The sequence below is a fragment of the Felis catus genome, chromosome A3 (genome assembly GCF_018350175.1).
Source record: "Felis catus isolate Fca126 chromosome A3, F.catus_Fca126_mat1.0, whole genome shotgun sequence".
NCBI lineage: Eukaryota > Metazoa > Chordata > Mammalia > Carnivora > Felidae > Felis > Felis catus.
Genome location: NC_058370.1, coordinates 133078202 through 133099629, shown reverse-complemented (window position 1 = coordinate 133099629; position 21428 = coordinate 133078202). Strand labels below are relative to the sequence as shown.

Genomic DNA, 21428 nt, shown 5'->3' with positions numbered 1-21428 from the left:
CATTCAGAATGGCCACTGTGTTTTCAAGCAGAACATATAATCATGGATACTTAGTACTGGGAAGTGGTAGCATTGCTTCCTTTACCAGTTACAAAACCAGCCGAATGGCCGAACTAAGGGATTTTCTTGCGGAACTACGGGGAAGGATTCTTGAGTTTTTCCAGAGTTCAGACTATTTTGGCTGTTAGTTTTAGTTCGGGTTGCTGATTCCAGCCCTGAAAAATAACACATATTCTATCTGAATAGCTGATGATAAAATTGGGACTTGTCTAGATTTTGAAGAATAATGCTAATGCCCTTGAGAATTCAGGATGTCTTACTCCTGAATGAGTGTCGTTTTCCTATATACAGTATTCTAACATTTTAGAATCTGTAGGGCTCCTGTTTGGACATTTCACTGGAAAGGCTTGCTTGCTTTCAGTCTTTATTTCTTTCTGTCTTCCTCCCTCCCTCCCTCCCTCCCTCCCTCCCTCCCTCCCTTCCTTCCTCCCTCCCTTCCTTTTCCCTCCCTTCCTTCCTCCTTCCCTTCCTTCCTTCCTTCCTTCCTTCCTTCCTTCCTTCCTTCCTTCCTCCTTCCCTTCCTCCTCCCTCCCTCCCTCTCTCCCTCCCTTTCTTCCTTCCTCCCTCCCTCCCTTCCTTCCTTCCCTTCCCTTCCCTTCCCTTCCCTTCCCTTCCCTTCCTCCTCCCTTCCTTCCTTCCTTCCTTCCTTCCTCCTTCCCTTCCTCCTCCCTCCCTCCCTCCCTTCCTCTCTCCCTTCCTTCCTTCCTTCCTTCCTTCCTCCCTTCCTTCCTTCCTCCCTTCCTCCTTCCTTTCCTCCTCCCTCCCTCCCTTCCTCCCTTCCTTCCTTCCTTCCTTCCTTCCTTCCTTCCTTCCTTCCATGTAACCAGTGTTCATATTCACAAAATCCTGTATCTCTCAACTACAAGGGGCAGAAAATGCTGCTCTGTGGCAGTAGTGTTCCATTGGCAGTACGTGGGCCGCTAGCACCTGGTCTCTGAACAGTCTGTCTGGCTCAGCAGACATTTGCCCCGTAGCACATTGGTCAAGCCCCCCGACCGGCGTCCACGTACAGACGCCCAGGAGAGCTCATCACCGAGCACTGCAGAGCAGATGACGGGGAAAACGGAGTCTACAATTTAATAAATAAAAAACCTAGACAGTCATACTTATTTTGAGCTCCTCTAAGGTTAAGTTCTGAGGTCAAGTTGGAGGTCTAAAGGTGTGGTGGGCTCTGAAAGACCAGAGTGCATTGCTGTTAGAATGTCAGCTGTTTAATCAGGATAGCTAAGGTGAAATTACTTCTCAGTTATGTGTATGCAGTTTTAAGCTTTAGCCTTTCAGACAGAAATTAAACATGCTGCTTCAAATTTTCTTTCTGTGTCTCTCTATATTTAAAAATAGCCTTTTCTCTGATTTTGGTAAGACGTTCAATTGATTGTAGTATAAACACAAGCAACATATTTCTTCACATAAACCGTGCTTTTCTTCTTTGTTTAGGCAACGTGACCCGTACCTTATATAGTGCTGCAGTTTAAGTTTCTTAAATCTGAGCAAAGTGCTCTGTGGCCTGTATCTAGTCTGTGTATATAAGCTGTTGACCAGGGTGTCCGCAATTTGTTTTTTCTTTTTCAGTTTCCGACGTCAAAGTGCCACTGCTTCCCTCTCACAAACGAATGGATATCACGGTTTTCAAACCCTTTGTTGATCTGGACACTCAGCCTGTCCTTTTCATTCCCGATGTGCACTTTGCCAACCTTCAGCGGGGAACTCACGTGAGTAACCAGGATCCCGGATCCCGGGGCGGTTGTGAGGAACTAAGACTCGACACAGAGAAGGTCTTTGGCGTTCGTTGTAAACAGAGGCCAACATTTAGCGAGGTTTGACCAGTGTTACGGGTCAGCTGTCTGGAACATTCAGTTGGGAAGTGTGTGTAAGCACTGTTGACAGAAATGCAGGACCAAGCCCGTCAGCGTCAGCTTCAGCTTCACTCTGTACCTGCGTCTTTGTATCTTTGTTCATTTAAAGATGCTGGAATAGTAACATAATTTGAAGTCTGAGTCTGTGATCTTGTGGATTTAACTCGTGTGGTTCTGGGCAGGAAGGAAAAGCCAGAGGAGTCCCCAGGGTAGAGGCCCTAAGGGCAGAAAGAACGCCCAAAGGCTCTTTTCGTGGTTTTGGTTACTGAATCGCAGTTGGCAAGTGGATCGCCGGATCTTGGCAACTAATGTGAAACTAGCCACACCCTGCTTTGAGCAGAAGCTTCGTAGAGATAACAGCTTGCATAGAGTGGAGCCTGCTTTTTGAGCAGAGCTCAAAAAAGTATGCAGAAGAGACCCTGCCGTGCGCTTGGTGCCCGGATTTCTCTGGGCTCATGACTTTATTTAGAGTTCTGGGGTGGGGGTGGGGGGCATTGCCGGTGTATCCAGTTTCTAATGAGAAGCTTCTGGTGAGCAGGGGGTCAGCCAACTTTCTCTGTAAAGGCTCAAATAGTAAATATTGCAGGCTTTTGGGGTTACACAGTGTCTGATGTGACTGTTCAGCTCTGCCATTGTAGTGCCAAAACAGCCGTAAACAACGTGCCCGTGACTGAGTGTGGCTGTTTGCCACTACGTACTTTATTTATATAAACGGGCATTGGGCCAGACTCGGCTCGTGGGCCATAGTTTCCCAGCCGCTGGCTTAGAGGAGTCCCAGATACCTGTAAGAATCTGGTAATTGAAAAATAAGGCTAAAGGGTGGTGTACGAGGTTGGTCAAATTCAAAATTATTTTCATTTTAGGAATAAGTCACTTAACGGTCTGAAATACTTTGAGCATATACTTGAAAAGCTGTCTATTTTTTTGGTTTTAGGTCCTTCCTCTGGCCTCAGAAGAACTGGAGGGTGAAGGGTAAGGCTTCTGTTTTGTTTTATTTTGTTTTAAATGTTTATTTATTTTTGAGAGAGGGAGAGAGAGCATGAGCAGGGGAGGGACAAAGGGTGGGGGACGGGGATCCAAAGCGGGCTCTGCGCTGCGGGGCTCGAACTCACAAACCTCGAGATCATGACCTGAGCCAAAGTTGGATGCTTAACCCACTGAGCCAGCCAGGCGCCCCTGTTTTGTTTAACAGGTTCTTTTTATCTGTAAACAATCTCAAACTTACAGAAAAATTGCAAGTATAATACAAAGAACTAATTTTTTCCTGAGTCCTTTGCAAACTCGGTGACCCACCATTCCTAAATACGTGTGTATTTCTTGCAAACGAGGACAGTCTCCCACATAACAGAGCCGGGATATTAACAAGACATTAGTCCCAGCCAGTCCTCGTTCCTCATTGGAGTTTTGCCGGTTGTTCCAATAATGGCCTTTATAGCAAAAAAGGATCCGATTCCGACCCCGTGTATTCAGTTGTCTCCTTCAGCCTCAGACAGTCCAGTCTCTCCTTGACTTTCCTGACCCACTACTTCTGAAGATTAGAAACCCGTTGCTTAGAATGTCCTTCGGTTTGGGTTTGTTCGTTGTTTTCTCATGATTAGATTCAGATGACTCTGCGCCTCGGCAGGAATTTCCCAGACATAATGGTGCATCCTCTGTGCGTCCTGTCAGGTGGCATAATTTCCGTGTTACCCCCTGCTCGTGCCGTTCACTCGGATCGCTGGATCAAGGCCGTGTCTGCCAGGCTTCCCCCCCCCCCCCCCGCGAAGCTATTTTGTAATCAGTGGTTTGTGGGGAGGTGCTTTGTGGCTTTTAAAGATCTCATTCCTCATCAGACTTTGAATTTATTCATTTTTTTCTTTATATCTGTACGGGCTCCTGGTTTCCAACTTTATTCAACAAGTCGCACGTCATTTACTTGCTCACATTGTCGCAGTAGGTCGGCGGACCCCTTCAAGCCGCCCCTGGGTCCCCTGACGTGACCCTCCCCCCAGCTCCTGGAGCGCCTTCCTCACCTTCAGGCACGATGTCTTCCAGGTGCTTGTGTTTGCCCTTCCCAGCTTGAGAACCTGCTCCTTCTCCAGAGGGAGCCCGGCCCTGGGTGTGCTCCTGACTCTCTCGCCGTTGCTGTCACCCCCCTCCCCCAGCACACGGGCGCCCTCCTTGGTCCGCTCGGGCCCTGACTGCCCGCGCCCCCAGACCCCCCTCCTCAGCGCTCTACCGTGTTGAGGGGCCGGTCCCCTCTTCCGGGCTCCCCCTTCAGACCCACGTTGCCTATGGAGCCTTTTTGTCCGAAGGCCAGTCCTCCACTGCCTCTAACTCCTCGTGTGCTCAGAGCCTGCACGTGCTCTCAGGGGAGGTCTGGATGTGCCGGCAACTGAGACAGACACGCGGAGTATTTTAAGGCCCAATCCCTGTGCCTGAAGTGTCGTTCTGCTCAAAACCAAGCACTCCCTTTCTTCACTTCCAGTTATGGGACTGTTTCCCCGCTCGCCCCCACTGACCTCCCTCACAGCGTAGAACTTGCACCCTGTGACTGAGCCTTGGAACCACTCAGTCCTCAGCGGTGTCTCCTTCCCCTCTTTCTTTGCACAGACACTACTGTATTCTGACCCTCTGGGATTTTATGCTGTGATGGTCTCCAGGGTCCTCTCCCAGGTTCTTCTGCGGGTCCTGGAGTCCCCTCCAGTCTCCACCACACACGCTTTGAGTACAGCATTCTCGTCTCACGAACCTTTGAAAGGTTTCCTAAATGCCTGCAGCATTAAGTCAGAAGTTCCTTATAGCCAGATGATTAAGGTATTCCATAGTAGAGTCCAGCCTTCTGGATTTGTCTTCCTGCAGAGCATCGTATCTTAGCCAGCCCGGCTCTGTGGCTACACTTCCCCCCTTGGTTGACGTGTTCTCTCCTCTGTTAGCACCTTGATGTACGTATCTCAGGTTCTACCTCCTCCATAAAATGTTTCCTGAAAAGAAGCCCTGCGTTCCTGCGAAGGCAGCTTGATCTAGTGTGAGAGCGATGGAGGGTGTCTGGCAGGTGACCTGAGTATAGTCCCAGCTCTGCCATTAAGTTGTGTGAGCTGGTTCAGTCACTGTCTTCCCTTGGGCCTCAGGTTTTCATCCACAGACTGAGGAAGCTGGACCAGGTAAAGAACCAAGGTCATGTTAAATCTAAACTTCGGTGACGTACCCTAAATCTCTCTTTTGTTCCCGCAAGCGATGTTTTCAGTCGGCATCACTGATTGCCTCCTTTGGATTGCCTGCAGGTCTAACTTGAAAAGGGGTCCGTACGGATCAGAGGATGACTTTGCCATTCCAACTCCTGCTAAGCTGACTCGGGTGGAAGAACCAAAGAGAGGTGCGTTGGTGCACATTTCTTGTGGGAGCTTTCAGTTACAAGTGAATTCTGACTCTGTCAAAAGCATGAATTGCTCAAACCAACCCTGTCTGGCTTGACTTTCTCGAGCATTCTTCCATCAGGCCAACTCTTGGCTTGAAGCTTGGGCTTCTAGCAGAGTTCCAAGAAGCTGAGAGCCATGTTCCTCAAGATGGAGTTGACTTTGGTTCATGTTTACTGTTCCTGATGCAGATGTCTCTTTTTATTTCAACCGCTCTCCAGAGTCTCTTATTTTGCTCATATGAATAACCGCGTCCTTTCTCTCTCCCCCCCCTGCTGTACTCCTGGCTGGGAATTAGTGCTGCTGTATGTGCGGAAGGAGTCAGAGGAAGTCTTTGATGCCCTGATGCTTAAGACTCCGTCTTTGAAAGGCTTGATGGAGGCCGTAAGTAGTGGAAACTTGGAAACCCTCTTTCGAAAGTAAAACCCGCTTAAGTAGAAGTTTTCTCTGAAACAAATTTTATCAGACCTTCAAGATTCTCTGTTATACTGAAATCTCTGCAGCCTGTGCTGTGTGGCACAGCCCACGTTTCATCCAGCCACACGTGGCCCTGAGTCATCTGCCGGGCCATCCCCGCTGGGTCTCACAGGGTCTCACCCAGCAGACTAGTTGGCAGACGGTAACCTCTGAGTGATGTCTACTGAACTGAATTGAGTGCTTTTGTTTTTGGGGTTTTTTTTTTAAATGTTTTATATATTTGGGGGCGGGGCAGAGAGAGAGGGGGACAGAGGACCCCAAGCAGGCTCTGCACTGTCAGCAGCAAGCCTGATGCAAGGGCTCGAACTCACGCACCGTGAGGTCGTGACCTGAGCTGAAATCGGATGCTCGACCGACCGAGCTATCCAGGCGCCCCCTGAATTGAGTGCTTTTGCGATGGTCGGTGCAGTAGTTTTTGCTTGTTCGTTTGTTTTCTTAAACATTCTACTCTTTTTTTGGGTTTAGTTATTTTGAGAGAGTGCAAGTGGGGGAAGGAGTAGAGAGAGGGCGGGGAAGAGAGAGAATTCGAAGCAGCCTCCACACCGTCAGCATGGAGCCTGATGGGGGACTCACACTAACTGTGAGATCGTGACCTGAGCCAAAGACGGACTCTTAACCGACTGAGCCACCCGGGCACCCTGATCCGTGTCGTAGTTTGTTAGATACTTGGTTGAAAGCGGATTGCCATTTAACAAACCGTTTAGACACGGACAAAAATGATTTTTAATCAAATAGAGATCTTGGAAAATTTCATACATAAAAACAGTGGCTCCTTGGTCGACCTTTGAAACGCCCGATCCTGGGGAACGACGGAGCTTATGTCAAGTCCTTACCCAAAGCCTAGTTTTGAAAATGTAGACATGTAGCCAGCGATGACCGTAAGTCTTTCTCACAAGACCTCAGCAGTGAATAAAGTTACCCCAGCCGAGCGTTCTGGGACTTCAGCAAGAGATGGCCTGAGAAGGAGCCCCTTTTGGCTTTTTGCTCCAGGACAGAATCCGAGGAATCTCCACTGTATCCTGATATTTATCAGCCCCCTGTAGGTCATAGGCATCTTTGAGCTCAGAGCATGTGCGTAACTGGGCTAGAAACCTGTTTCCTCTGGTTCTCCGGAGAGCTGCGGTGGTGCGCTCAATTCAATTCACATTTGTTAAGCATCTGCTTTATGCCAGGTAGTGTTCTGGCTTCTCGAGTTACAAGAGTTAAGTGACACATTGCCAAATGGAGTTTGGGTGCTAGTTAGGAAGGTGGGGACAATAAAATAGGCGAAGAAGGAACGCCTGGGTGGCTCGGCAGGTTGAGCGTCTGACTCTTGATTTCGGCCCAGGTCATCACCCCAGGATCATGGGATTGAGCCCTTAGTGTGGAGCCCGCTGAAGATTCTCTCTCCCTCCCTCTGCCCCTCTCCCTGGCTCACGTGTGCCCTCTGTCTCTCTAAAATAAAGAAAAAATTTTTAAATGGGCAAAGAAACTAAGAAGTAATTTTCCAGGCACTGATAAATGCAGTGAAGAAAAAGAAAGTGGCGGGGTACAGGGACGAGGACTGGGGGAACCACGGTCTCTCGGGGTCCCTGAGCTCAGAGGCATCTCCCAGCATATTGCCTTCCCCCACCACAGCCAGGGCCACCGTTAGCCTCTGCTCTGTGTTGTTTTTCAGCTTCCTGCGATTTCTCCTCGGTTACCCTTTCTTACCTTGTCTTCTGGTAACCCTTCCTCATTTAGAACCACGCAAACTCCTAATTATGGAGAGAGAAGAAACGAGAATGGTCGAGACTTTACGGTGCAGATACAACTTGCTTGTAGCCCGTAGAGAATTTGTCAGTGTCACGTGCCTCTTGGGGCTGGGGTTTCCTAATGGATGTTCCACAAACACCCGAGGAATTACTAGCCAGTGATACAGAAAAGAGGTGGATTTGTTTGGGGCGCCTGGGTGGCTCAGCCGGTTAAGCGTCCAACTTCGGCTCAGGTCACCATCTCACGGCTTGTGAGTTCGAGGCCTGCATTAGGCTCTGCGTTCGCAGCACGGAGCCTGCTTGGGATTCTCTCTCTCTCCCTCTTTCCCTCCCTCTCTCTCTGCCCCTCCCTTGCTCGTGGATTCGCTCCCTCGCTCTCTCAAAATAAATAAACTTTAAAAAAATCATTTAAAAAATTGAAAGATAAACATTGATCATTCTTTTAAAACAAAAGGAAGTGGATCTGTTTGTACGAGAGCTTGGATGTGGGCTGAAAGGGGTGTTTTGTGAGCCCGAAAGCGGTCCGAAGGCTGGCCTCCTGGCCTTTCTTCGTGCCGCCTTGAGTTCTGCTCTTCGTATGGAAGGTCAGCTGTGGCCCCAGTTTCGGGGTGGTCTGCACAATTCTGAATAAAGCATTTGGCCCAGACGGAGTCAGCTCATCCTTGGATTAATTCATCCTCTCTCTCTCAAGATAGCCTCTGGGCGCTCGTAGGAAGCCTGCAGACTTGACCCTGTACTGATTTCCCTGCTCCGTGTGGACCCTCGCCGATGGTAGCAAGGGGGTTGGGGGAGCTGGGGCCCGGGAGGGGCGGAGGGCCCCACCCCAGCGCTGCAGCCACAGTGGCCGGAGCCCTGATGGTTTTGTGAAAGTCTGTGTTCTCCCTGGAGAGGCCTCGGGTAGATCTGGCCGAGGCGCCCTTCCTGGCTTGTGATCAGGGACTTGGACGTTTCCTGTGGGCTGTGGGACATTGAAATGTTTGTTTCCTTCTGGAAGCGAACTCCTGCTTTGTGCCGGACGCTCGTCAGTCGTCACCGCGTCCCGTGGTACTCGAAGGGAGGGTCTCTGCTGATGAGGACAGTCACTTGTGTTGATTTCTACACTTGATCAGAATACTCGTGACGGTGTGGCTACGTGCCCTTACACGCTTCTCAAAAGCCGTAGAGTGTGAACCTAATGGGAACTGCGGATGCTAGTTATGATGCTGGAGCAATGTTGGCTCCTCACGGACGACGAAAGCCCCGCAGGGACGTGAGATGGTGGCACCCAGGGTCTGGTGGGTGTGCAGCTGTGTGCTTTCTGCTCAATTGTTTATAAACCTAAAGCTCTCTATAAAGTGTTCGTTTTCTAAAAGGATGACCATACAGGACACTTAGGGACTTCAGCAAACTGGGGGGAAGTGACAGGCACCTGATTGCAGCCCCTCCAAAGGCAGGTGACGCCCCCGCCCCCACCCCCCGGGGATATGCGTGGTTTCGTGTATGTCTTTGCACGTGCATTTTTGAAAGACAGAAAGCTGAGTGACTGGGCACAGTATTTATAGTTTGTGTTTTAAAGCCATGAGATTAGCATTTTGTAATTATTTTTCTTGGTTCTTTTAGATCTCAGACAAGTATGATGTGCCCCATGACAAGATTGGGAAAATATTCAAGAAATGTAAAAAAGGGTAAGCATTAACTGGCATTTCTCCTCCCTCTAAATAACATCAGTCTCAACGTCACATGGACGCTATTCACGGGCGTTTGTGCCCAGCCTAGAAAGAGTTGTACAGACGTGAATGCGAGGATGTGTTTTTTCTTAAGTTATCCACACGAAATTGATCTACCTTTCTGAGACAACTTTGTGGATCTTTTTTTCCAAGCAAAATTTTTATGTGCTCTTGCCTTGCTTGGCAGCAGTGAAATGGCTCCAGATCCCAGAGCCCAGGTCGAGATTTAGGAAGGGTAACCACGGTCGCTACCCCGTTTACTGAGCCCTCATCGTGAGGCAGGCACCCGATCGGGCACCTCACACGCTAAGTTCCCACACTGCCCTCTGAGCTGGTGTGATGTTCAGTAAGTCAGGAGTTCACACGCAAGGCAGCTGAGGTGCAGAGAGCCTGAGCCGCGGCCACAGTCGGGCAGAGGTCAGTGCCAAGGCCCTGGTTCCGGCTCTGTCTCTGCTCCTTCTGTGTTCTCCTGTCCTGGATCGTGTTTTCAGTCACGGGACGTTGCTGCCTCGTCCAGAAATGAACATTTTTAGTCCCGTTTCACTTGAGCGTCTGTGCTGTTTGACATGGGTAAGCCGAGTGTGGCTTAATTCTAAGGCAGGTCCTAATTGGAACTTTCCCGATGGGCCTACAGTTCGGTTAAACTTTGAGGATCTGTTGCCAGGGAAGATGACTAGTCAGGGAGCCGTGGCTCCAGATCCCGTAGGTTAATTTTACCGATGCGCCTGGGGAAGCCGGCCCGGCGCGGTGCTGCTCCCGCAGACGTGGTTCGTGTGTTGTGAGGGCTCCTGCGTATCGAGTCGTGACCACGCGCTGAAGGGGTAACAGGGAAGAGGCCGGCGCGGTTTGTTTTCCCCCGGGCCCCGCACTGTTACAAGCGCTTTACTTGAGCCCCTCAAGGTAGGCACCGTGGTTACCCCCGTTCCACAGATGAGGGGATCGAGGCTTAGGGAGGTTTTGTAAATGACGCACCTCCCGTGCTGCAGCCAGTAAGCGGCAGCGCTGACTGGGAAACCGGGTCTGGCTCGCAGTCGGGCGGGGATGAGCACAAGGGTCTCGCTCGTCTTCCAGGATTCTGGTGAACATGGACGACAACATCGTGAAGCATTACTCCAACGAAGACACCTTCCAGCTGCAGATCGAGGAAGTGGGGGGGTCGTACAAACTCACCCTCACTGAGATCTAAGGGCACACCGCCCCCCCCCCCCCCCCCCAGCGAGTTCATGAAGGTCTCACGTAGGTCTTACCCACCGGAAGCAGGTGCATCGCAGGCGTGGGCGGATGCCGGTGGAAGGGACTCCTTTCGAGTTGGAGACGGCGTTGCGTTTGGCTGGTAGATCGCGTTCGACACGCCGCACTGGCGCTTTTCAGGCAGCCGAGGAATCCATATGCCATCATGTTTGAATTTTCTGATATAGATACTTAGGATTAAAAGTGAAACCTTTATTCCAAGATTGAATAGACTCTCTGGGAACCTTTAGAATATCTGCTACGTTATTTATATAAAAATACTGGAATATTTGTCTCTTCGATGTTAGTGGGCCTGCTCACCAGTGCAAGTCAGAAGAGGCAGCGGGCTTGGCTTTCAGGGTGCTGTGCCCTTGCCCGAGCTCAGCGTGACCGACTGCCTCAGGGTAGGGGGAGCGGCGCCCCAAGGGGGGGGGGTGCGCCCTTTCTCCCTCAGCCTCTCCGCCTCCAGAAAATGTTTACTCAAGTAGGGCATGTTCCTGAAATCTCCCCGTGCAACTTTCTTGAACATATCACCTGCCTTTCTCATGAAGAACCTAAATGGGTGACAGTGTGAATCAGTTAAGCTAACCCTGCATTGTATATAAGTGCAATACGTTTTTGAAGGCCTGTGTCTGTAAATGTGTATATACGTGTCTTATACAAATAGATAATATATAAATACGGTGTCTGTACATACAGCAAAGAGATGCAACAAGGTCTACCTTGCAGACTTTCCCTAAACGAAAGGTTAAGTTATTTTTGGTAACGTCTACCAAGCAGACCGAGTCCTGTGCTTGGTGGAACTCACCAAAACGCCTCGTCTGCGTCCTCGCCAACAGCAGTCATCCCAGAGCACGGCAAAACCTGCCCAAACGGCAGAGATTCTGTTTGCTCTTGAGAACGCGGTTGGTTATTCGGATTTCTGCCCTGACGAACGAAGTAAAGGAAGGACGCCAGCGCATTTCCCGTCTGTTGCGTATGCCGTTCTCAATCGTGTGTCCCCGCGAGAGTGAACACGCAGCAATCCTAACGCATGCTGCGATTATCGTGGCCTCGGCGACACGACCCCAAATGGAGTCCTTCCTCATCTTCCTGTTAAGCGAAGTGATTCCTAGTCCATCGTGTTCCAGAGCCTTCCGGCTTCGAGCACCTTGCGTGCTGCAGACCATTCTGGAAAGCACTCATGAGTGCATGAGACTGTATTACTCTGGCAGGGGAACAATTTGTACACGTGTTGAAATATATAAATGTACTAAAGAGCGTAATTTTATAACAAGTACAATCACGGGTATCCAGGTTCAGGGAGCTAGAGTAGGTCATTTGTGTAAGTAGGACTTGTAGTTGCATTTTTACGTTAAACTGTCCTAATGAAGTATGTGAACTAAATTAAATTGCTGGTTTTCTAAGATAAGATACCATGGGACACGGGTCACGACTATTTTATATTTTGTGTTATGAAATTAATTTTTGTCTTGTTTGTTGTTTTTCACTGTATCACTGAAGATGCATTTTAAACCAAAGGGATTAAATTTTGTATATCTATTTCGTAAGATGTCACTTCCTGTCAACTCCATTTCCCTTTACCCTTCCGTTGCTCGCTAACGCGCGGTGTGAGATCGTAACCTCGTGGGGCTGAGAAGAACCTCCCCAGCATTCTCTCCTCATTTCTCAAACGGAGGGAGAGTCCTCTTTTCCCTTCGGCTTAATTTTTCCGTACAGGTGTCTGAAATGACCCAAGTAACTCTTAAATAAGGGAACCCCGAACGATTGCCACTGTTACCAAAATGTAACCACTAAAGCCGAAGGTAGACGCTTCGAGACCCAAAATCTTAAGGGTTCTTAGTTTTTTAAAAGCTTAACAGAGCATGTTTGGTTTAAAAAAATCTGCCGATAATGTTTCAGTTCGTCAGACTCTCTGAATCAAACAGCTGTCAGGAGTTTATTCAGGGAATCCAGGGCCTGAATGTGATGGGCACTAAAATACATTTCTAACGAATACATGATCGGATCAATGACGCGAACTGCCTGCTGGATCTCCCGTGATACCTATTCGTTGTTCACGTTAGTCCTTGGGCCGCAAGTGGAGAATCTGGGGGCAGACTCCGCCCCTGTCACTCAGCGGCCCCAGAGCCGGACTCCGAGCCTTGCGCCGGACTCCACGTTTACCAAGGCTCCAGGGAGCTCCCCGGGCTCCCTTCCGCTCCCTGACCTTCCCGCACGCAGCTGCGTCTCTTTCTCCCTTTGTCAGTTAGCAGAGAGGCTGTTTACAAGTCAGAAGCTCACAAGGCAGTCCGGGCTGGACCCGGAGCAGCAGGCCACGGAGTCGGCATGGTCTGTTTAACGGGGCGACCGTCGGTGAAGCAGAAGTCCCTGAGAGAGCGCCCAGAAGGGGGTTCCGTGAGGCGGACAAGGCTCGGCAGGGAGGAAGTCCCAGGAGAAGGCAGATGTGGGACTGCGTCTCGGTAGGACCCCGCAGAGAGCACTCTGCACCTGGGTTCCGTCCCTCCGGCTACTCTGGGGGAAGCGGTGAGCAGTGTCATCCAGTGTTGGCGATACTGGCCTCTCGCCTGCAAACGTTGGTCACCGATGTGTGGCAGATCCAGGCCACCCAGTCAGCACGCGACGTAGTCAGACCTTACACCCACGCCCGAGGGCTGGCCCAGCAGGTGTAGGGTAACAGCAGGCACACAGTCGTTCCTCTCCATTCACGTCTCTTCGGTCTCACACGCACTTGGCCCTGAACTTCTTTAGCCAAAGAAGTTTAGGCCTTCAAATCTTTCAGCCAAATTCTGTCTCAGCCCTCTTACTGTGAATGTAACACAGGCTAAGAAAAAGAAAAACATAGGGGCGCCTGGGTGGCTCAGTCGGTGAAGCATCCGACTTCGGCTCGGGTCACGATCTCTCACAGTCCGAGAGTTCGAGCCCCGCGTCGGGCTCTGTGATGACAGCTCGGAGTCTGGAGCCTGTTTCAGATTCTGTGTCTCCCTCTCTCTGACCCTCCCCCGTTCATGCTCTGTCTCTGTCTCAAAAATAAACATTAAAAAAAGAAAAAGAAAAACAAGCCATTAGAGTGAATGTTGAGCTCCATGAGAAGATTTCTCTCAGAGATTTCCTACCTCTCCTTATCTCGCTCCCCAGAGAGAAGCGCGGGTGGTCTCTCCACGGCCACACATGACTCCCTCAGGGGACGGAGGCTACTCCTGAGACGGTTTTACAAATAGTGGACTAGTTTTTCCTTCCTTTTCTTTCTTTCTTTTTTTTTAGTTTTATTTTTTTTAACTTTTTTTTAATGTTTATTTATTTTTGAGAGAGAGAGAGAGAGAGAGAGAGACAGAATATGAGTGGGCAGGCTCCAGGCTCTGAGCCATCAGCACAGAGCCTGACGCGGGGCTCGAACTCACGAACCGTGAGATCATGACCTGAGCTGAAGTCGGACGCTCAACCGACTGAGCCACCCAGGCGCCCCCCCCCCTTTTTTTTTTTCTGCAAACGTTTTCATTTATCGCCATCCTTTGGATGTGCTCTGGTTCCTGACTGCACGGTCCTGTCTGACGCCGGGATCGTCACCTGATCCCAGCCCACTGGAGGGCGCCCAGGCCAGGTTCCGCCATCACAGAAGGAAACAGGCCGACACGTCTGCCCTTGCGCCCCCGGCACACGAGTGCTGGGTCACCAGACACGGTCCGTAAATACGTTGTGGGCACTGCCACGTTGCCCTCCTCAGTGAAACCGATTTGCGTTCCTACCCACCGAGTCTGAAAGTCTTTCCCGACATCTTCCCGCCTGGATTGGTGCTTCTTGCGTTGGAGTTGAAGTCGAACATAACTTCGTGTTCGGCGGCCCTTTGTACTGGCAAACTGTGTACGTACGTCCTTGAAATACTCCGTACATTGTCCCGCTTTCTCGCGTCTTGTGCCCTTCAGTGCACCCCACCATCCGTCCCTGCCATACGCTTCAGCTGACTGTACCAGACCCTTGACAAGGTCCTTGAATCCCCATCGGATCTAATGAAAGGAGCATAGAGCCCCCCTCCCAGCTGCAAGGGTCAGGAGGCGACACTAACGAGATAGACGTCCACCATTTCCCTCCACTGTCACATGCCCTTTCCCCCGCAAACTCCCTTTCCCAGCTCACTGATGACCTGCCACTCTCTCTCAAAATAAATAAACATTTAAAAAAAAAACCCTCAAATACTCCCTCCTTGAATTATGATGTTTTGAGCATGCCATCTGATTCCCATTGAGGGGCTAGTTGATAACGATGACCAATAGATTTTCACAGACTCGAGCAGTCCAGTGTCAACCCCTGGAAGATATCTTGTTCTTTCTGGAATGTTCTCTCGTATGTTGCTGCGAAAGAGGAGCTCTACGGCTCTCTTTTCCAAATTCTAGAATTCTGAGGAAGGGGAGGGAATCTGGTGGGCGGGGTTTCTTTCGGTGATTGGGAGCGAAGATGGGACTTTCTTTCCCTCCAGCGTTCCCATTCCCAGGCGCGCACCCGAGCTCAGGTGTTAAGTGCCCTTCGTGTGCTCGAAGGAGGGTCGTTTCAGTGATCGGGAGTGGAGTTTGTCTTCTGACCTCTACTCCCTTCAGTGCATGATTTCCCTGTCATTCTTTACAGAAAATTAAGCCCACAGCCCAGGGACACCGCCTCACACGTGAGCGCACACCAGCGTGAGCACAGGGACCTTCTGAGGACACCCAGTCACATCATGGTTAGCTCTCCATTTCTCGCGTTGACCTGGTTTCTTTGCCCTGCTGAGAAAAAGCACAATTTGCTTAATTTTCAGGAAAATCTTAAGTGATACAAACTAAAAAAGTGCAAGATAATTGTTTTTTACTGCCTATTTCCATTGAGGACCTTCCTTTTTTTCTTCTCCTTCTCTTTCTCTCTTTCTTGTTCTTTTTCTCTCTCTTTTTCTTTTTTCTCTCTCTCTTTTTTTCTCTCTCCTTCTGTCTCTTTTTCTTTTTTTTCTTTTCTTTTTCTTTTCCTTTTCTCCCTTTCTGTCTCAGTATATGTCAACCACTGACCAGGGAAATTACGGGATGCAAAAATGTTTAAGGATTCCAGCTGGCCTGTTATCTCGTCTGGAGGACAGGCCTCACCCTGTAAACAACCATCTGCAGGAGGGGGCCGTGATTCCTTCTGGTCTCAGAAGTTTAAAACTCACCAGGGAGTTGATCACGCAGGCCTGCTCTGCCTAGGCCGCCATAAAGGAGGGTGGGAAAGGAAAGTGCCAGTGCGGTTCACATATTACCCTTTGGAATGGATACAGAGTTTTCTGCCCAAATGAATCCAGACACAGACCTTTTAACTGTCACAAAAAATTAACTCACGGTGGATCACGAGCCTAGATGTAAAGTGCGAAGCTATAAAACTCCTAGCAGATAGCACAAGAGAAAACCTAGATCCCTTTGGGTATGCCAGGGGCTTTTTAGAAACAACACCAAAGCACAATCCACGAGAGAAATAATTGACAAGTCGGATTTGACTAAAATCACAAACGTCTCCTTTGTGAAAGGCAAGGTGGAGAGAACGAGAAGACGAGCCCCAGCCTGGGAGAGAATAGTTGCCAAGAATCATCTAGCAAAGGACTGTTACTCAAAATATACAAAGAACTTTTCATACTCCACAATAAGACAACAAACTACCTGATTAAAAAAAATAGGCCAAACGCCTTAATAGACACCTCACCGAAGAAGGTATACAGATGGCAAGAGTGTGGAAAGATGCCCCACGTCAGACGATCTCGAGGAGGTGCAAATTAGAACCACGAGGAGACCCCACTGCACGCTGACCAGAAGGACCAAACCCCGGAGCCCCGAGGACACCGCCCGCTGGGCCAGGGCCAGGAGAAGCAGGAACGCTCACTGGTGGGAGTGCAGAGGGGAGCGGCCACTCTGGGAGACAGCCGGGTGGCCCCTTACAAAACCAGACCGTTACCCTGTGACCCAGCGGTCGTGCTCCTCGGTGTTTGCCCCCAGCGAGCTGAAACCTTAGGTCCACGCAACAGCCTGCACACAAATGTTCGTGATGGCTTTATTCCTAATTACCAAAACTTGGGAGCAACCCAGGTGTCCTTCGGTAGGTGAGCGGATAAGGAAACCGTGGTCCATGAGACAATGGAACATTTTCAGTGCTCAAAAGCAATGAGGTATGCAAGTCATGACACGATGTGCAGGCAGCCTAAATGCATGTGTCTAGGTGAACGAAGCCAATCGGAAAAGACCGTGCCGCGTGATTCCAACCATAGGACTTTCGGGAAAAAGGGAAGTGATGCAGACAGTGAAAAGATTAGGGGTTGCCAGGGTTTATGGGGAACGGATGGATAGGTAGAACACAGAGGATTTTCAGAGCAATGGAAACGTTTTTTTTAATTCTGGTTTTGGGGGGAGGGGGGCGTGTTAATGTTTATGTTTGAGGCGGGGCGGGGGGGGCCGGGGGAGAGGCAGCGAGAGACAGAGGATCCGATGTGGGCTCTGCGCTCGCGGAGGGGCTCGATCTCGCGAAACGTGAGATCCTGGCCTGAGTTGAAGTCGGAGGCTTAACCAGCTGAGCCATCCAGGGGCCCGTAGAGCAGTGAAAATATTACAACGATGGATCCATGTCCACACGTCATTACACAATTGTCCAAACGCGTAGAAGGCACAACACCAAGAACGAGCCCTAATGTAAAAACTGTGGACTTTGGGTGATAACGGTGTATCGTGTGGGTTGAACAGTTGTGGCAAATACATCCTCTGGTGGGGGATGTGCATAGTGGAGAAGGCTGTGCATGTGCAGAGAAGAGGGTAGAGGGGAAACCTCTGTACCTCCCCAATGTTGCCGTGAACCTAAAACTGCTCTAAATTTTTTTTGATGTTTATTTATTTTTGAGAGAGACCCACACAGAGTGCAAGTGAGGGAGGGTCAGAGAGAGAGGGAGGCACAGAGCCCGAAGCAGGCTCCGGGCTCCGAGCCGTCAGCCCAGAGCCCGACGTGGGGCTCGAACTCATGAACCGTGAGATCGTGACCTGAGCCCAAGTTGGACGCTCAACCGACCGAGCCGCCCAGGCACCCCGAAAACTGCTCTAAAAAAATAAAGCCCTGCTAACAAATTGTTTGTTCCCACACGAATGCACAGACTTGCCCCCTTTCAGGTCTGAGGGCCTATGGGAACCCGCAAGCCCTCTGTTTCTGACTTGTGTGTCTAAACCCAAGGTCAAAGAGCGCTCCCGTGAGAGGTGTGCAGGCCACCTGTCGCGGCTCCTCATCCCTGGGCAGGGTCTAGGGGTGACCCTGTGCCCGAGGCGGGCACTGCGGGTAGCCTGTGTGACCCGATCTTAGGCTCAGCCGCGCAGGGAGGGGGTTGTGGACGGGCACGGCCCCCCTGGCCCCCGGAACCGGGGCCAGCCAGCTCTGCTGCAGTCCCCCGGTGCTCAGCAAGTTGGATGCTCCCACGTCCGCGTCCCGCTGGACCAGACGGAGCGGGGGACATCTCGTCCCGTGGCTGCAGAGGGAGCCCGAGGTGAGCCCGGTGGCCGGCACGGATGGCCCGGTTGCCAGGGACCAGCACGGAGCGCTTCGTCTCTGTTTGCGTGCTGGCTGTGATAAGAGTGAACAAACATCCTGCAGGCCACGCAGTCAGGCTCAGGGAGCTGTGGCTCCAGAGGGCAAAGGTGCCCGGGGGACGGCGGCCCCGCCCCAGAAGGGCCCCAGGGGGAAACCAAGCGGGAGGAGGGAGCGGCTCTTGGTTCCCACGTCGGTAGTGCCGTCGGTTCGACTCAAGGCCGCTCCGTGAGGCGGGAGGGCAGAGATCATCGGCGCCACTTTGCAAAGAAGCACGCGGGCTCCGAGAGGCTCAGCGGCCCGTCCCGTGTCACACAGCAGTGGGCAGCGCCGGCCGGCTCTCAGCCTCCCCCAGAGCCACGTGGCCTCGGCACTCCGAAGGCAGCAGTGCCCTCGGCGTTTCCGCCCCGCTCCCAATAGCTGGCTCCCTTTTGCATTTTTGTTCCCATGGCATCTGTCCTCAAAGCCGTCGACTCTGTGGCCTAGAGCAGACAGGCCTAGCTGAGGGAGGAAACTCTGGAACGGCGAGTGCCGCAGGTCCCCTCGCCATTCTGTCCCTGTCTCTCCTCTGACAGCCTCTGCCCACGGCTGGGGGAAGACGGACAGTTGGCGGAAAGCCCCCGGAGGAGGCTCGCACCCGCCGACGCCCTGCGCCCAGGCCCCTCTGCCTGGGTCTCCGCTCCCGGCCCCGGCCCCGGCTGCAGGACCCCTCCCGTTAGGAAGCCAGGCCCCGGCCTGGGGACCCCCGGGTCGGAGGCAGCCGGGGAGGCGGCTGCAGGGAGGCCTCCTTCCGCGGCCTCCTCGCGCCCGGCCCGCCCGCCTGGGAGGCCAGATGCTGGCCAGGCCCGTGTGAGGTTTGTGCAGCCTTCCCGGGTGGCTGAGGGCCAGGCAGGGGCCGGCCCGTGGGTGTCTGGCCCAGCTGGCCGCCGGCTGCCTTTCTCCCGCCGGCCCTGGCGCACAGCCCACAGCTGGCGCGACGCTGAGACCTTTCCCCCACTTCCAGCCCAGGCCTCCAGATGATTCCAGGCCCCTAAAGTTTCCAGGAGTCACGTGTTGCCGGCGCAGGGCTTCTCGGTCGATTCCCAGCACCCCCACCCTTGCTTGGGCCTGAAGGCCACAGTGGCAAACGGGGAAGGGAACTGGGCCCCCCCGAGGAGGTCCGTCGCAGGCCTGCAGGGCTGGGACCAGGCTGGAGCGGGACGGGGGGCCACCCTCTGTGCACCGAGGCCCCCAGCGCCTGCCCTGGATCAGCACAGCGCCCGCCCTGCCCAACCTCCGCGACCTTCCCAGCCCCCTGCATGTCGCTGGTCGGCGTTAGTCCTGAGGGTGGGGCCTCAGTGACCCACTTTCTCTCAGTCATCATCATGGGACCCTCCCCGCATCCCCCGCCTCTGTTGTCTGCTTCTAATTCCCTCGACCTCGATACGCCCGGTCTTCCCACTCCTGAGCCCAAGGCCTGGATGGAGAAACTGAGGCACAGAGGCGAGCGGAGGCCAGACAGACTGGGCCCTGGCGACCCCCAGCCCCAACCCCAGGCCCTGCCCAGACCCCGGAGCAAAGAGCTGGCTTGGGGAGGCAAGGATGCAGGGGGCTGGGGGCTCCCAGCCTCCTCACCCCTGCCTGAGGGGCAGGAAAAGCCACTTCCCCAGAGGGACACGGGGCCAGGCCCCGATCCTGCCTCCGTAGCTCCCTGATCAGAGAGGGGATGTAGGGAGGCCGCCTTGACTACCCCTCCCCCAGCGTCTCAGGGAGCCCCATCTAGATGGAAGCCGGCAAACATCAGATGCCCTCCCCCCACCTCCCGTAAAGCGCCTCCAGCCTGCTGTCTTATCAGAGGCGGCAACAGAACTGTCCCGACTGCTTGGGGATTGTAGGACAGAGGCACCAGAGTCAAGACAGTAGTCTGGGGGAAGCAGTGGGGACTTATCAGCAAGCAGGCCAGGCAGTGGTGTCCCAGGCCACCCACAGAGCCCTGGGGCTTCCTTCCAGATCTCCAGGGGCTGTGCCCTTCCCAGGCCAGCCTCCTCCGGCTCCCAGCCCTGGGCAAGTGCCGGGCAACCTGCACCTGCCCAGCTCCTGGGTGGGCTCCCTGCCTTCCTGTCCCCTCAGGGACAGTTCCCGGGGGCTCACAGGCTGTGTGGGGTGGGGGCCGGGGGATGACTACAGCCCTTATCCAGAGCTTGACAGGACATCATACCTGGTGAGGAGGGCCCAGAGCTTGGGGGCCTGGGGCAGGTGAAAAGGGGAATCTAATTGTATTTCTAGATGTGTCCCAGACATCTGGAAACGTCCAGGGAGCCGGATGCCTGGGTGCTGCACCCAGGGGCTGGTCCGAGAGGTGAATGCATGATGGAGGCCGGCTTTCTCCCTGTCAGAGAAGGGTTAGAAGAACACGGAAAAGGAGGGAACTGGAGCGGACCTACATTGTTGGTTGGAACGGGAGACGCTTCCTCCGGGAACCCAAGTTTCCAATATTTACAGATTCAGAAGTATCAACGTGCATGTGTGTACACACGTGTGTGTGTGCGTGCGCGTATGAGTGTGTGCATGCATGTACATGTGTGTACGTGCACGAATGTGTATGCATGTCCGTGTGTGCATGTACGTGTGCATGTGTGCGTGTATGTGTGTGTGTGTGTGCATGTGTGTGTAGCTGCTCTCCCAGGGCAGCTGAGAGGGCCTGGGAGCTGGGACCCCCTTAAAACAGTGGGCACACTTGAGGCCCAAACCTGGGCATCCCAGAGCCCTTCTCCACCAGAAGGAGTCCGAGCTCCTTGGAGAAATGGCCAGTCCCGGGGACAGGGGCGGGGCAGAGCACAAGATGAGCCCGGAGCACCTCGTTGTGCAGAAAGCAAGAACGTGCTCAAGGATGGGGACACGGCGGAAGGACCCCAGTGTCAGCTCAACGGGGCTCCACCGGCCAAATCTAGGACAGCTCGGGCTTCAGAATAAGTGACTGTCACAGAACAAAATAGAAGATCATAATCTTACGTACACACAGATGGAAACTGACAGAATACACCAAATTTTTAATAAAGAATCAGGTATTCACGTACTTTCAGAGTGTCATCCCTCAGAATATTTACGAATTACGGAATAAAAGAGCAGCGCGTCTACAGCGGAAAGCCCGGCAGACATCACCTTAGTCGAGTGATCAAAATGGACAATATTAGTAACAGGAGAAATCGATACAGGACGCGGAGACGGCTGCACCGAGAAGAACACGGCATCCCTTAGGAGGTGTTCCTGCCAAAGGTGCCCCGCCTAATTCTAACTATGAAGTAGAGTCCGGGGAACCCAGATGGACGCCCCGAGTGGGCCCCTCCCCCACCCCCAGGGATACCTCAGACAATTCTCTGGCCCGATAGTTTCCTAAAACATCGTCCGAAGTCAGGGCCTTCTCCATCCCGGGTACTCATTCCA

The 21428-nt window shown here is 52.4% G+C and overlaps 1 protein-coding gene across 5 annotated transcripts in view; it reads left to right on the top strand.

The window, feature by feature from the left end:
• GRHL1 (grainyhead like transcription factor 1) overlaps positions 1-21060 on the top strand; it is a 66464-nt gene extending 45404 nt beyond the window's left edge. For 4 of the 5 annotated variants that reach the window (XM_045054981.1, XM_023252120.2, XM_045054979.1 and 1 more), the window contains 6 exons: positions 1633-1772; positions 2851-2888; positions 5180-5271; positions 5610-5695; positions 9121-9185; positions 10299-12007. In XM_045054981.1, coding sequence (XP_044910916.1) covers positions 1633-1772; positions 2851-2888; positions 5180-5271; positions 5610-5695; positions 9121-9185; positions 10299-10413 — 536 coding nt within the window. In that variant the 3' untranslated portion in view covers positions 10414-12007. Of the gene's footprint in view, positions 1-1632; positions 1773-2850; positions 2889-5179; positions 5272-5609; positions 5696-9120; positions 9186-10298; positions 12008-20270 lie in introns of those variants that run through there. The other variant, XM_045054980.1, reaches the window with a different exon arrangement.
• The last annotated feature ends 368 nt before the right edge of the window (positions 21061-21428 follow it).